Source organism: Gekko japonicus, unplaced genomic scaffold (genome assembly GCF_001447785.1).
Source record: "Gekko japonicus isolate JY-2015 unplaced genomic scaffold, Gekko_japonicus_V1.1 scaffold10, whole genome shotgun sequence".
Lineage (NCBI taxonomy): Eukaryota > Metazoa > Chordata > Lepidosauria > Squamata > Gekkonidae > Gekko > Gekko japonicus.
Genome location: NW_015167526.1, coordinates 3,071,743 through 3,086,995, shown reverse-complemented (window position 1 = coordinate 3,086,995; position 15,253 = coordinate 3,071,743). Strand labels below are relative to the sequence as shown.

General features: G+C 53.0%; 1 protein-coding gene across 1 annotated transcript in view; it reads left to right on the top strand.

The window, feature by feature from the left end:
• The window catches only part of CUX2 (cut-like homeobox 2), a 110,144-nt gene that overhangs the window by 64,193 nt on the left and 30,698 nt on the right, over positions 1-15,253 (top strand). Inside the window, exons 3-9 of the mRNA XM_015413250.1 lie at positions 2,641-2,778; positions 6,115-6,238; positions 8,093-8,169; positions 8,784-8,850; positions 12,756-12,804; positions 12,902-13,006; positions 14,694-14,885. Coding sequence (XP_015268736.1) covers positions 2,641-2,778; positions 6,115-6,238; positions 8,093-8,169; positions 8,784-8,850; positions 12,756-12,804; positions 12,902-13,006; positions 14,694-14,885 — 752 coding nt within the window. The remainder of the gene's footprint in view (positions 1-2,640; positions 2,779-6,114; positions 6,239-8,092; positions 8,170-8,783; positions 8,851-12,755; positions 12,805-12,901; positions 13,007-14,693; positions 14,886-15,253) is intronic.

Below are 15,253 nucleotides of genomic sequence, written 5' to 3'. Positions count from 1 at the left end.
GGAGGTTTGTGGGACCGATCCTGAGTCCCCCTCCGTGTTAGGTAGATTTCCCTCAATTCCGCTCATGATCTTGCCAGATTCGGAACGATAGGAAAAAGGGAGTTCTAACAATATGTTGGATCCCCAAGCATCGAGAATAAATCCACGTTTTCAAGAAAAGCAAAATTTATTTCAAAGCGTTGAAGACATACTCAAACACGTTCTTTGTTAGAACTGGGGATACACAGTTAGGTCAAGCATAATAAAGGAACTTCAAACAGATACAGATCCAATGAATAGCTTTCCCGCTGGCGGGCTAATGAAACGGTTGCGCGCCCAGTCCATGGGAACCAGGCAGAACATCAGACAAAACACAGGTGCAGTACTCATGAGAAAAGCAATAGGCAAGCATTACAGCATCTTCTCCCCCACACAACCTCCAGCAGTTATCTTTTGCATTCCAACGCAGGAGCAGGATGATAGAAACCAAGCCGGGTGCAACAGGGAAAGGATATGTACACAGAGGTCACAGAAAACAGAATGGCAGCTTGCTGACACTTCGTGAGAACCTTGAGACTGTCTTTAAAAATCACATTTCTCGCTCTTACGATGGTGAGAGATATGCTTGAAACTGAGCGGGCAGCGTCTGGCGGCATCTCAGAAGCCCGGCCAGCGGTCAGGTTGATTTGTCCGAGTGAACAAACCTCTCCGTTCCTCCGATTCCCCGGGCCGCCGTTTCTCACTCCTCCCCCTTTTAATACGTCGTTGTAGAGCGCAGATTACGTCTTGGATCCGTTCTATCATTTGTCGTGTGTGCTGCTTTTGCTTTTTTACATTTTCTTATAAAGAAGCAAAATACTGTTTTAAATCTAGAACAATAGCGGGCGAAGGATTGGGCATCTGCCGGGGCTTGCTCCCACAGAACAGCAGCAAGAATTGGTAACCTCCAGTGAGGGAGGCGCGCTCAGTCTTCAGGGCTTTCGTGTTCTAAAGAAGAGTCGCATGCATATCGGCACTACTTTGAGGGGGCCCGAGGGAGAAAGGAAGGAAGCTGAACCCCCTGCCAGCCAGGCCCAGTTCATACACACAAGAGAATGAGGTGGTGGAACGCACTAGACCAGTTCAGGCTGTCGGTGGAGGATCCCTTTTCGAAAGGCTTCCCTGCAAATAGAAAACCAGCAGCGCAGGAATAGAACTTTTCTCCATACTGTGCTAGCTTTCTGCTTGCAAGGAGTCTTTTTCTTTAAATGAGAAGGAACCCTCCACCCGCTGCACTCTGAAATGGTAGTCCGTTCGACCTCTACCGAGTGGCGCCCCTAGATTCTCCCACACGTATGAAGCAAGCATTAGATGTTCAGAGAAAGTCCTGCCTTTGGGAAGTCTTTTTTCGGAAGGAACAGAGATTGGTATCCTTTGGGATGTTTTGTTTTGGATTTTTGTTTTTGTTTTTTGCTAAGTACAGCTATGTGGAAATCTGGTTTCCTTCTCTGGGGGTACCTTAATGGGGGGGGCGAAACAGTGGAGGATTGTCTTTGTAAGAGAGTTTCCCCACCAGTCAACAGTATATTGTTGCGGCAGCCGTTTAATGGCTGTGCCCACCACCTCATAGCAGAATTCCAAAGGTGCCCGCAGGCTCAGAAAGAATAGGGACTCCCTGCTGTAGCTGTTCTCACTGGTTATTTTGAGTGTTTACATGACAGTTGTAGTGTTTCTTTTTAAGCTTTTTAACCTTCTTTGTAAGCTGCTGAGAGGGCCCTTTGGGGGGGGGGTTTAAAACTGGAAAGAAATGGGACCAAAAGGAGAAGTTCACAGTCACTGAGACAACACTGAGGCAGCAGAGTCCTGAGGCTGTGGGATGGATTTTATCATTCCAGTTTGCAAGTGAGGGGGAAATCATGTTTTAAATGTTCCTCGCAAGCAGAAAGCTAACCTTGCAAGGAGCAGGTTACGATAGAACCTTCCTCCCTGGTGTGCTGACTTTCTGCTTGCAGGAAATTTGTTACACAGGAGAAGAGACTTTAAAAACAAGTGAATCTCACCCCACCCACTGCAGCATAAAGTGGGGGCAGCTGACTTTTCCTCTTCACTTCGCTCCTTGCCAGGGGTCATTTCATAGCAAAAGAGGTGCAGGAGCTCATTAGCATAACTTATTTGCATGTGCCACACCCCCTGACATCACCGGAAGTGTGTCAGAAGGCAACACCCACCACTCAGGCTCCACTGGCCTGTTTTGGATTGCTAGCTATTGGGGGGAGGGGATATGCAGATCTGTCCTCGCAGAAGAGGGAGAGCTTGTACCTGAATAAAACTTGGTCTTAAAGGTGCCACTGGACTGTTTTGGGCCGGGGGGGGGGGGTTCTGCAACTTACTTGGCTGCTTCTTGCTCTGACTGAGCGCTGCTGGGAGCAGGGGGCGGGGCTTGTTGCATGTGCCGGCCCCCTGGGCTCTTTGCTGCCAGAGCTCCGCTCCTGTGCGCTCCTGCAGGAAATGACCCCTGCTCCTTGCACAGACCAGGCCTCGATAGGATGGGCCGTGCCCCATCTCACTGTGGGTGGTGCTGGGATTCCCGTTTTGTATGTCCCCCAGTGTGTGGCGGCTGGGATGCCGGCTCCGTTGAGGGGGTGGGCTCTGACTCTCCCTGTTGTGCCTTCCCCCCCCTAGATCCTGTCCACTTCCTGGAAACGACCCGGAGCCTAGAAAGCCGGCTGCAGCAGCTGCATTGCCTCAGCCCCGAGAACCCGCCTTTGAAGGAGCTGAACAGACCGTGGAAGAAGAACTCGGAGCTCCCGTGCCCAAAAGGTACCAGCCGCCGCCTGGTGCTCCCTCCGGCCTGGTTCTGTACGTGAGGGTGAGGCAGTGCATGTCCCCGAGCATTCACAGCGGAGCACAAAACACGTGGGATGAGGGACCGAGTGGACCTTCCTGGGAAATCCCAGCTCTTGTGCTACTTTTTTCCCCTCACCGAGTTTCTAGCGCTTATGATACAATCAGAAATGTGAGAGAACGATGCTTACTGAAATTTCAGAAACCGAAGGGTCGAGAGGTGTTCTTGGCTATGCATGGCTTTCTACCCTGCCAAAGGCACTTAGGGAGTGAGAAAGAGAGATAAATGGCACGCGTGTCTGCATGTATGTGTCCAGGGCTCTTTTTGTAGAGAAAGCCCAGCAGGAACTCATTAGCATAATAGACCACACCCAACAGCAGAAACTCATTCGCCTATTAGGCCACACCCCTGACAGCACAGCTCATTGGCATATTAGGCCACACCCCCATGTTACCAGAAGTGTGGTCATCCAGCCACGCCCACCTTTTGCTTCTTATTCTGTTTACCTTGTTTGTTGACAAAACCCAGGGCCTTTTTTTGTAGCAGGAACTCCTTTGCATGTTAGGCCACACACCCCTAATGTAGCCAATCCGAATGAGTTTCTGCTGTTGGGTGTGGCCTATTATGCTAATGAGTTCCTGCTGGGCGTGGCCAACTTGGGAGCCAGCCGGAACTCCATTCCTGTGCGTTCCTGCCCAAAAATAGCCCTGGATGTGTCACATATAACATGCATATTCTTGAGCAGAAAAGCAGGATAGCAATAACATCCCATTTGTTTGTCCATTTAAAGCATTTCATGCTGCCTTCCCGCCCCATCGGAGTCCCCAAGGCCGCAAATGTATTTATTTTTTAATTTCTACTTTGGATTTATGAATTGCCCGATCCCTGTATACACAGGGCTCCGGCTCGATGTACAACAAAATTTAGAACACTGTTAAAATCAATAAAAAAAACATTCAAACATTCGAACAATTAAAAACAACATTTAGAATTATAAAATGGTTCAATAAAAACCCAGACGACACCAGCCCCAGGGGTAGGCGTCCCAGGTCCTTTTGACCACCAGCGAGGGATGGGGGGGGGGATACGGTTGCCAGATCCAGGTTGGAAAACTCCTGGAGATTTGGGGATGGAGCCGGGGGGAGGACAGCGAGCTCAGTGGGGAGCAATGTCACACAGTCTGCCCTCCAAAGCATCAATTTTCTCCAGGGGAACTGATCTCTGTCGTCTGGAGAGCAGTTGTAATTCCGGGGGATCCCCAGGTCCCGCCTGGAGGCTGGCATCCACAACCAGGGGGGATACCCCAAACCCGCTATTGGGGGTATGCCAAAGGGAACAAATGTATCTTCACCCGCTTGCAGAAGACACCGATGGAGGGAGTCAAATTAATCTTCCTGGGGGGGAGGGAGTTGCAAAGTTTTGGCGCCGCAACCAAGAAAGTTGCGACCTCCCTAGCATCAGATGGCGGTGACAACTGCAGCAGGGCCCCCAAAGGTGAAAAGAAGAAAAAGAAGAAGAGGAGGAGGAGAAGATTGGATTTCTACCCCGCCCTTCACTACCCAAAGGAGTCTCGGAGCGGCTTAGAAACTCCTTTCCCTTCCCCTCTCCACAACAGACACCCTGCGAGGACGGCGGGGCTGAGAGAGCTCTGACAGGAACTGCTCTTTTTCAAGAACAGCTCTTGTCAGAACTATGGCTTGCCCAAGGTCACCCAGCAGCTGCAAGTGGAGGAGTGGGGAATCAAACCCGGTTCTCCAGTGGTCCAGTGAATGGGGCAGTCATCACTTCTGGGATAGTTGGGCAGGGTCGGTCGCTTTGAAATCGATCCAGTTGGGGAGGGGCCTATCCGCCCAGGAGTTATCCAGTCTTACTGGCCCTGCTGGTGAAGCAGGAAGAGCTCATCAGCGCTCCAAGGAGCACAATGATTCAGAACAAAGGAAAAAGGGGGGAGGCAACAGGGGAGAAGGTGGGTTCATAATAATATAGTAGGTGGCGGGGTACGACAAAAGCCCTCCCCCGTCCCCAGATCTGAGACTCGGGGACTCCATTCCATAGCTGGGCAGACGATGAAGCTATATGCAGGTGTGCGTCTGCTGGGGAATCAGTCGGAGTGCGAAGATGCCGAAGAGAGACAAAATTGTGCAGCGTGTCTCGATGCAGGACTGGCAGTCCTGTCGGCCCCGGAGGGCTGTTTTCAGCCTTCCCAACCCCTGGAAGCTGAAGTGGTCCAAAGGAGACCATTAGGAGAATTAATGTCACCAGGAAGCAGCCACTCGGCCTGGTCTCAGAATCTTGTGTCCCCGCTGTGACTCTGAAACACAATTGACCAGCGGAAGCCGCTGGACCTAGTAAGAACATAAGAACATAAGCACATGAGAGAAGCCAATGTTGGATCAGGCTGATGGCCCATCCAGTCTAACACTCTGTCACATAGGGGCCCAAAATACCAGGAAGTCCAGCAGTGGGGCCAGGGTCACAAGCTCTGGCACAGATGTCCTTGAAAAAGAGCAGTTTGTGTCAAGAGCTCTCAGCCCCACCCACCTCACAGGGTTGTCTGTTGTGGGGAGGGGAAGGGAAAGGAGTTTGTAAGCCGCTCTGAGACACCTTTGGGTAGAGAAGGGCGGGGTATAAATCCAATCTCTTCTCTTCTTCTTCTTCTTCTTCTTCTACCTTGTGGCTAAGAGCCACCGATGGACCTCTGCTCCATATGCTTATCTAATTCCCTCTTTGAGCCGTCCATGCTCGAAGCCGCCACCACCTCCTGTGGCAGTGAATTCCACGTGTTCATCGCTCTTTGGGTGAAGAAGGACTTCCTTTTATCTGCTCTAACCCGACTGCTCAGCAATTTCATGGAGTGCCCACAAGTTCTTGTACTGTGAGAAAGGGAGAAAAGTACCTCTTTCTGAACCTGCTCTATCCCGTGCATAATCTTATAAACCTCGATCACGTCACCCCTCAGCCGTCGTTTCTCCAAGCTAAAGAGCCCCAAGCGCTTTAACCTTTCTTCATAGGGAAAGTGTTCCAACCCTTTTATCATCCTAGTTGCCCTCTTCTGCCCTTTTCCCAATGCTAGAATATCCTTTTTGAGGTGTGGTGACCAGAACTGTACACAGGACTCCAAATGAGGTCGCACCATTGATTGATACAGGGGCAAGTCTGCAGCTGGAGTCCTGACACTCAATTCTCTACCCCTGTGATTGATCTCTGGGCCTCCCTCGGGAGGCTTTCGGCCACCCCCCACTCCCGGTTTCTCTCCCGCCTTGTGCTCCTCATGCTGTTGACGTGGACTTTTTCCCCCCTTTTAACCACAGAGCAGAGAGGAGGGACGCCTCCCGCTGGGCTGGCCGGGCCCGAGGGAGCCAAGCTCCCGACCATCCACAGCAAAGCACTCCTCACCGATACCTCGCTGAAGAGGAATGAAGCTGAGAAGCAAAAGTACGTGCGGCGGAGCGGCGGGGACGCATGCCTCGGAATCCGTTTCAAGGGTGTCTCCCTAGGAGTAGAAATCGAAGCAGTGGAGCGCAGGAGTTTGTGCATGTGTGTGCGCTTGAGGATCTCAGGGCGGGCAGGACCGGCGAGTTGAGCTCAATATCGAGTTTCCCAGCCAGCAAAATCCTCAGACTGTGTGGCCCCCCCCCCCCGCCCCAATGAACCCTCCTTTCTGGGGGTTCACGAACTTTAACTTGGGTTAGTCACCGGCTGAGGAGCTGGGTATGTTTCGCCCGGAGAGGAGATGACTGAGAGGTACTTGAAGGGCTGTGATATAGAGGATGGTGCAGAGCAGTGTTCCCTCTAAGCTGAGTTAGTGTGAGCTGGCTCACAGCTTTTTAGCCTCTGGCTCACACATTTTTGCCTTAGCTCAGGAAGGAGGGCTCCAGAGCAAACTAATTCATGCAGCAGCCAAATTACTGCTCACAACTTTAATGCCAGGAGCTCACAAAGTAGAATTTTTGCTCACAAGACTCCACAGCTTAGAGGGAACATTGGTGCAGAGTTGTTTTCTGTTGCCCCAGAAGGTCGGAGCAGAACCAAGGGGTTGAGATTAAATCAGAAGAGTTTCCGGCTAAACATGAGGAAGAACTTCCTGACAGCCGGAGCGGTTCCTCAGTGGAACAGGCTTCCTGGGGAGGCGGTGGGCTCTCCTTCTTGGGAGGTTTTCAAGCAGAGGCTAGGTGGCCATCGGACAGCAATGTGGATTCTGTGAACTCGGGCAGATCACGAGAGGGAGGGCAGGACAGGTTGCTGCAGTGCTTAGTTCTCGTGGCCCTTTCTCATATGCCCAGGATTACGCTGATCGCCACTTCGGGGTCAGGAAAGAATTTTCCTCCAGGCCGGTTTGGCCCAGGGATCCTGGAGGGTTTTTTGCCTTTCTCTGGACATAGAGCAGGGGCCACTGGGGGAGTGGGTGGGGGGCAGTAGCTGTGAATTCCCTACCTTGTTCAAGGGGTTGGACTAGATGACCCTTGGGGTCCCTTCCAGCTCTGTGTTTCTATGAGGTCTGGGCTCACTCCCGACCTGACTCCCAAGTTCTTTCTGTGTGCCAAAGGGCTCTGGGAAGACCCAGCGGGGAAGAAAAAATCAAGGGGCACCAAGGGGATTCTTCTCCCAAGAAAAGGAACCCCACCCCTCTCCTCCAAACCCCGTGCTCCTGCCGGTCCATGCAGGGGCTTCTGCAAAGGTCAGAGGAAGCATGAGTCTCTTGCACGGTTTCAACCGTAGGCAGAAGTGAGCAGCCCTCCTCCCTTCCCAGTTCTCCGCAATTCCTGGAGACTTTGGGAGACGGGCCGGGAGTGGGTTTCTGGCGTTGCTGCGTTTATTGGCAGGCTGGTGTTCCCAGGTTCCATGATCCGGGGACGAGAATTCCTATCGTATACCTTTTGTTCACATAGAGGTTGAGAGACTCTGATATAAACTCTGTGGCCATTAAAAAAAATAAGGGGAACTTGTGCATAGCACGTTTCACAAGGGACGTGGCTAATTATTTAAGGAAAGCATATCAAGATGGGTCGCCGTGTTTGTCTGTCCGCAGCAGTAGAAAAGAGCAAGAGGCCAGCCAGGAGCACCCTAAAGACTAACGGAATTTGTGGCAGGGGAGGGGCTTTCGTCAGCCATATGCTCACTCCTTTAATCTGGCTCGCGAAAGCCGCTGCCCTGCCGCAAATTTGGCTAGTCTTAAAGGTGCCGCTGGACTCTTGCCCTTTTTAAAGGAACTTTATGATGTTTTACATGCGTAGACTGCTCCGTCCTGAAAGTAAATAAGAGATCTCTCTGATGCATTTCCCCTTCCAGCGGCCTACAAGAAGCACAGATCACTTTGTCTGCCCGACTCGGGGAAGCAGAAGAGAAGATCAAAGTTCTGCACTCAGGTAGTTTAAGGGTCCGGAGGTGCCTGGGTGCACTGAGGTCTCCTCAATTTGCTGGGCTCAGTCCGGTGCCCCCCCCCCGCCCTCCAAGTCCTAGCATGTCCTGCGGCCACAGCTGCCCTGGATTTATGGGTGGGGGGAGTTTCACTGAAGAGGGGCCACAACCGAGAAGCCCCATCCCTGACGCTCACCCACCGAGGGTCAAAAACAGGACAGTGCCCAACAGGGCCAGTTTCAAGGGTGTCTCCCTAGGAGAGCCAGTCTGGTGTCGTGGTTAAGTGCGCGGACTCTAATCTGGGAGAACCGGGCTTGATTCCCCCACTCCTCCACTTGCACCTGGCTGGATGACCTTGGGCAAGCCGTAGTTCTGATAAGAGCTGTCCTTGAAAAAGAGCAGCTTCTGTCAGAGCTCTCTCAGCCCCACCTACCTCACAGACCGTCTGTTGTGGGGAGGGGAAGGGAAAAGGAGTTTGTAAGCCGCTCTGAGACACCTTCGGGTAGTGAAGGGCGGGGTATAAATCCAATCTCTTCTTCTTCTTCTTAACGGAGTGATGGGCCTTACCCTCAGTTGTGTGTGTGTGTGTTTTCCGTTGTTCTGTTTTTCCCTTGCCGGTCAGCACTAAAGGCCACACAGACGGAGCTGGTCGATTTGCGCTGCAAGTACGATGAAGAGGCGGCTTCCAAGTAAGTTGGGTGACTTCCTGCGTTCCGTGGACAAACCTTTCCTCGGTGATAGATCAAGATGGGTGGCCGTGTTAGTCTGTCTGTAGCAGCGGAGGAAAAGAGCAGGAGTCCAGGGGCAGTTGAAAGACTAACAAAATATGCAGCAGGGGAAGAGCTTTTGTGAGTCGCCGCTCACTTCTTCAGATATCTGAAGAAGGGAGCGGTGACTCACAAAAGCTCATCGGTTGTTGTAGATTTCCCAGGCTGTACGGCCGTGGTCTTGGCATTGTAGGACTTGACGTTTCACCAGCAGCTGTGACTGGCATCCTCAGAGGTATAACACAGAAAGATGGAGTACTCTTTGTGTCAAGGTGAGAAGAAAAATGGTAGGCAGGTAATTTATATCTACTCAGGAAGGTGGGGTAGGGCTGAAATGCTGGACAACACATCCAATTACCAGGTCAGATTACACAGGGAAGCCACTGAAATTCATAAACATAAACACAATTTCAACAGGAAAGAAGAGAGTTTAAAAATGAATAGGGCATAGTTTCCTGTCCTGAAAAACACAAAATGCTTTACATCTGACAATAGCACTATGGATAAGATTAGAATTTCAGCAGCCAATCCATATGCAAAAGAACCTCCTCAGGAAAGCTCCTCCATTAGCATGTCACAGCCTGGGGAACTCACAAGATAACGACGCAGCCCCATCCCACCTTCCTGAGTAGATTTAAACCCTAACCCAGGTGCTCCAGTTAGCCTTTCTCTGTTAACTAGCAGGTCCCCATAAAGATGGGGAACCCCCCAGTGTTCTCTCTAAGCTAAGTTAGTGTGAGCTAGCTCACATTCTTTTAGCCTCCGGCTCACACATTTTTGCCTTAGCTCAGGAAGGATGTCTCCAGAGCAAACTAATTCATGCAGTAGCCAAATCGCTCGCTCACAACTTTAATGCCAGTAGCTCACAAAGTAGAATTTTTGCTCACGAGACTCCATGGCTTTGCCCCCGCAACACACACACACCCAAGGAGGGAGATTGCATTTAACAGCCTTAAGGAAACCTATTGGCTTGTAGTTATTTTATGTGTGGCAGCTGGGGGTGTCCTTGCGCTCTCTCTCTCTCCCCCCCCCGCCCCCGTTTCTTTTTTTGGCAGGCAGCAACCCCTAAAAACTGCCCAAATGTGGGTGGCTCCTCCCCCCCACCCTCCCAGCCATTTAAACGTTTAGATGTTCTTGCCGACGTGAAGCTCAGCCACCCCCAAAAAAACTTCTCATTTTGATGACGCAACCCAGTCACAGGGCTTAATCATTATCATCCCAAAGCAGATGTTCTGTGATCATCGTGCCCGTTTGCTGGGTGAAGGATGGTAAATAGCGTTGCCTTTAATTAAGGCTGTCGCTGGTGCATCCCGCCTACGGGGGAATGAAGCGGAGGGACACCCACACCCACACATAACCCCTTCTGCTCCCTGGCACCAGCGTTCCCTTGGGGGCTCCGTCCCTTTTGGGGTTGGCACAGTGAGGTCTTTCCCCCCTCCTCCTATATAGCTGTGAGTTAGATGTCCTGTTAGAAGCTCCGGAGGCTTGTTCGCCCACGGAAAAACGGAGCATGCCAGCTTACTTTTGTTTTCCACTGGGGCGGAATGGTGAGTGGGCAGCAATTACGTGGCCATAAATATTTCTCCGCTGACAAATGACAGGGAACAACTGAAAGGGGCGGGGAAGGGGAAATCACATTCTGGAAGTTGTCTCCAGGAAGAGAGGATGGCCCCGGCAGCTGTTCTGGGGAGATCCGGGGCGATGCTCCCTCTAAGCCGTGGAGTCTAGTGAGAAAAAATTCTACTTTGTGAGCTACTGGCATTAAAGTTGTGAGCCGGCGATTTGGCGACTGCATAAATTAGTTTGTTCTGGAGCCCTCCTTCCTGAGCTAAGACAAAAATGTGCGAGCCAGAGGCTAAAAAACTGAGCTAGCTCACACTAACTCAGCTTAGAGGGAGCACTGCTTAGAGGGTCAGTTGGCATGCCATGCGCAGAGTTGGACGGGGCAGATCTGCAGGGAGACGGTGGCAGGGATCAGGGACCAGAGAGGCAGACGCAGAGCAGAGGGCCCGTCTGGAGGCAGAGGGTCTTTCTGAGCCCACGGGCACCTTTGGAATTTTGACACGGCATGACAGGTGCAGTCACAAAAATGGCCGCTGCAAAATAGCTGCTTCAGGAGGCGGAGACAGCTGGAAAACGGGGGCCACCATTTCCCTTCAGTCACGCAGTGAAGATCCTTATGCTGCGGGGGCAGCTGCCGCCAAAGCAACATTTTAAAAAAATCTGCACTGCCAGTCAGATCTCCAGTGGCCAATCAGAAGCCCTGCTGAGCAAAAGCCCCGCCCGTTTCCTACACACGCTTGCTGGGCACCTGGAAAAGTGTCCCCTGGCAGCATGGCGTCCCGTGAGCACCGCGTTGAGGACCCCTGGTTTAGAAGATCTACACCTCCCTTGCACTTTCAGAGAACTTGTAAAATCATTACCCTGTGGGGGCACTGAAGAGATGATGGCCTTCTTCTATGTTTTAAAGCTTCTTTCCCCCACTGGCTGTATTAATTCTGTTGTTTTCAGAATTGCATGGGGGCTTTTGTACTTCTTTACTTGTTGTGACTTCCTTTGCGTCCCGTGTCTCTGGGAGAAAGGCAGGCATACAGATGTTCGATGTATAAATTTAAATAGATTACTTTCTGTAAAAAGAGACTCAATCCACCTACCCCCCCTGACACCTTAAAGACTAACACCACGTGGCAGATTGCGCCGTTGTGCGTCAGAGTCCGCTTCTTCAAGTGCATGCATTGTGTCTGACAACCTGGGCTTCGGCCGCTTTCCAGGCGCCTCAAAACTCTCGGTGGTTTGGGCCACTGCAGGCTAATAAGGCGTCTCTCCTGGAGGTTGCCTGAAGTGAACATTCCCACCAGCGCGATCCTCTCCCAATGGCCAAAGCTGCATAATAAAGCTGGCGCCATCTCGCAAATAGGGGTCTGTAGCCCGTTCCGTGTGCCTCTGCGTCTAGTCATGCCGGCCACATGACCACGGCAACGTCTTCGGACAGCGCTGGCTCTGCGGCTTGGCAATGGAGATGAGCACTGCATCCCCAGAGTCGGAATCGACTGGCTTTCAAGCAAGGGAAACCTTTACCTAGCCCATTCTTTGGTCAAAGTAACTACCTGCAGTTTTGTAGGGTTAGATACATCCTGACGTGGATGGCCCCCGCTAGGCCAGTCTTGTCAGATCTCGGAAGCTAAGCAGGGTCAGTCCTGGTTAGTACTTGGATGGGAGACCACCAAGGAAGTCCAGGTTCGCTGTGCAAACCGCCTCTGCTCGTCTCTCGCCTTGAAACCGCCTCTGCTCGTCTCTCGCCTTGAAAAACTGTGGGGTCACCGTAAGTCGGCAGTGACTCAGCGCTGCTTTCCAGCATTGCTTTCCAACATTGCACACCAAACCAAAATGAGACTTGTCGTTTTAGTGTGCGGACTGCCTCTTTTTCTTAAGATCTCATCCTTTCCCTTAAGCGAAGCACTGTGGCCAAACTCGGGCGCTGTCACGCATGCTAAATAACGCAATTTCAATCCACTCCGGCAACCGTTCACCAGTGGGTTTTGCCATTTCACACAGTAAAATCCAGCCGCAAAGCGCATGGGAAGTGGATCGAAAGTGCGTTATCGAGTGTGTGTAAAAGCACCCAAATTCTCCACTGAACCCCAGTCGTCGAAGGAACATGTGCTGGGGGCCGAATGCAGGCTCCCCGTTGGCCTCCTGCCTTCCAGAGCTGGGCGTGGGGTGCGACAGGTTATCGTCTGCCAAGCGTTCGCTCCAATTTCAGAACGTGTGCTGCCGAAGCCAAGCGTTCTGACTCGTAACCGCCTCTCCTTGTTCTCCCGTCCCAGGACAGACGAAGTGGCCATGATCATGACGAATCTTGAAAAAGCCAATCAGGTAAGGAGCTTGCTTGGAGGAGGAGCCTCGCCTGCCTTCCCAGCGAGATGCGGCGGAGTCCTCCGTTGACGTTTGTGTTTGTCTCTTCTCCCGGCAGAGAGCCGAGACTGCCCAGAGGGAGGTGGAGAGTCTGCGGGAACAGCTCGCCTCCGTCAACAGCTCCCTGCGCCTGGCCTGCTGCTCTCCGCAGGGACCCAGTGGGGTGAGGACCCAGAAGGGAGATGCTTATCAGCGGTCAGCCAGTCAGAAAGCGGCCTAGCTGGGCCCCTTTTGATGTTAAGCATCCCTTGAGAAACAGTTTAGGGGACGGGCTGTGGCTCAGCAGACGAGCCTCTGCTTGGCATGCAGGAGGTCCCAGGTTCAGTTCCCGGCATCTCCAGTTAAAAGGACCAGGCAGTGGGTGATGTGAAAGACCTTTCTCTGCCTGGGACCCCGGAGAGACATAGACGGGGCTGTGGCTCAGCGGAAGAGCCTCTGCTTGGCAGGCAGAAGGTCCCAGGTTCAATCCTTGGTGTCTCCAGTTAAAAGGGCCAGGCAGGAGGCGATGTGAAAGACCTGTGTCTGAGACCCTGGAGAGACATAGACAGGGGTCATTTCGTAGACAAAGAGGTGCAGGAACTCATTAGCATAACTTATTAGCATAACTTATTTGCATATGCCACACCCCCTGACATCACTGGACGTGTGTCAGAAGGCATCACCCACCGCTCAGACTCCACTGGACTGTTTTGGATTGCTAGCTATTGGGGGGGGGGGACATGCAGATCTGCCCTCGCAGAGGAGGGAGAGCTTGCACCTGAAGGCGGGCCAGGGGGGGGGCTCTGCAACTTACCTGGCTGCTTCTTGCTCCTCGTGGCTCGACTGAGGGCTGCTGGGAGCAGGGGGCGGGGCTCGTTGCATGTGCCCACCCCCCGGGCTCCTTACTGCCGGAGCTCTGCTCCTGTGCGCTCCCGCAGGAAATGACCCCTGGACATAGAAGGGGCCGTGGCTCAGCGGAAGAGCCTCTGCTTGGCAGGCAGAAGGTCCCAGGTTCAGTCCCTGGCATCTCCAGTTCATCAAAGGACCAGGCAGCCAGTGTTCCCTCTAAGCTGAGTTAGTGTGAGCTAGCTCACAGTTTCCTAGCCTCCGGCTCACCCGTTTTTGTCTTCGCTCGGGCAGGAGGGCTCCAGAGCAAACTGATTCATGCGGCAGCCCAATCGCCCGCTCACAACTTTCATGCCGGTAGCTCACCAACTAGAATTTTTGCTCACAAGGCTCCACAGCTTAGCGGGAGCATTGCAGGCAGTAGGTGATGGGAAAGACCTTTCTCTGCCCGGGACCCTGGAGAGCCACTGCCAGTCTGAGTAGACAGTGCTGACCTTGATGGACGGAGGGTCTGTTTCAGTAGAAGGAAGCACTATGGGTGTTCACTTGAGGACCATCTATCGGGGGGTCTGAGGCCAAAACTGGGGAACCTTCATGGCCTGGGAGAGCCGAATGAGCTGTGTTCGGTTGGGACTACTTGTCTCAGGCCTAGTTGCCAGGGAATCGACCCTGACATGCTGTTCATTTGAGGGCCAAGCGAGGCAAGACATGTGGTCCTTCTTACAACAACCCTGTGAGGTAGGTTTAAAACAAAAGTGTGAAACTGGCCCAAGGTCACCCAGCCAGCTTCCACAGCAGACTGGGGACTCGAACCTGGGTTTCGCAGGTGCTATTCTGACTCTCTAACCACAACACCGATGCTAGCTCGGGGGGGGGGGGGAATATCTTCTGGACTGCACAGCCCACAAGGTGTGAATCGCTGGCACTGCTCAAGACATCCCACCTCCCCGCCCTCTTTCCTTTTGCATGTCTGTCCTGGGGGGGGGGTTTCCGTTCCCCCCGCCCTCACAGCCCTTCTCCTGCAGGATAAGGTGAATTACGCCTTGTGTCCGGGGCCACGGCTGGAGGCCGCCCTGGCAGCCAAGGACCGGGAAATCGTCCGGCTTCTCAAGGAGATCCAGCATCTACAGGCCTCCCTGCAGGAGCTGGAGGAGTCTTCGGCCAATCAGATCGCAGACCTGGAACGGCAGCTGGCGGCCAAGAACGAGGCCATCGAAGTATGGGTGATTGTGGGGGGGGGGGACCGGGGTGCTCAAGGGCTTGCGTGAAGTTTCGAGAACAGCCGTGTTTGGTCGGCCGTCGGAGAGCTGGGTTCGATTCCCGGGGCACCTTAGAGACCAACAAGATTTTGGGGACATGAGCTTTTGGGAGTCAGAGCTCCCTTTGTCTAGGGAGCGGACTCGAATCCAGGCTCAGGTTCTTCCAGAGACTGGGTGCCGGGTGGCAGAGACTGTGTTCTGAGTGGCGTGACCAGCCCCGTGCCTCGTGCCTCCCAGGACCGGTTGGTGGGGGGACGGCAACCGAAGGAGGCTTGGACTTTCGTGTCCTGTTTGTGGGCCTTCCCCGGGGGGGGGGGGGGGAGGGT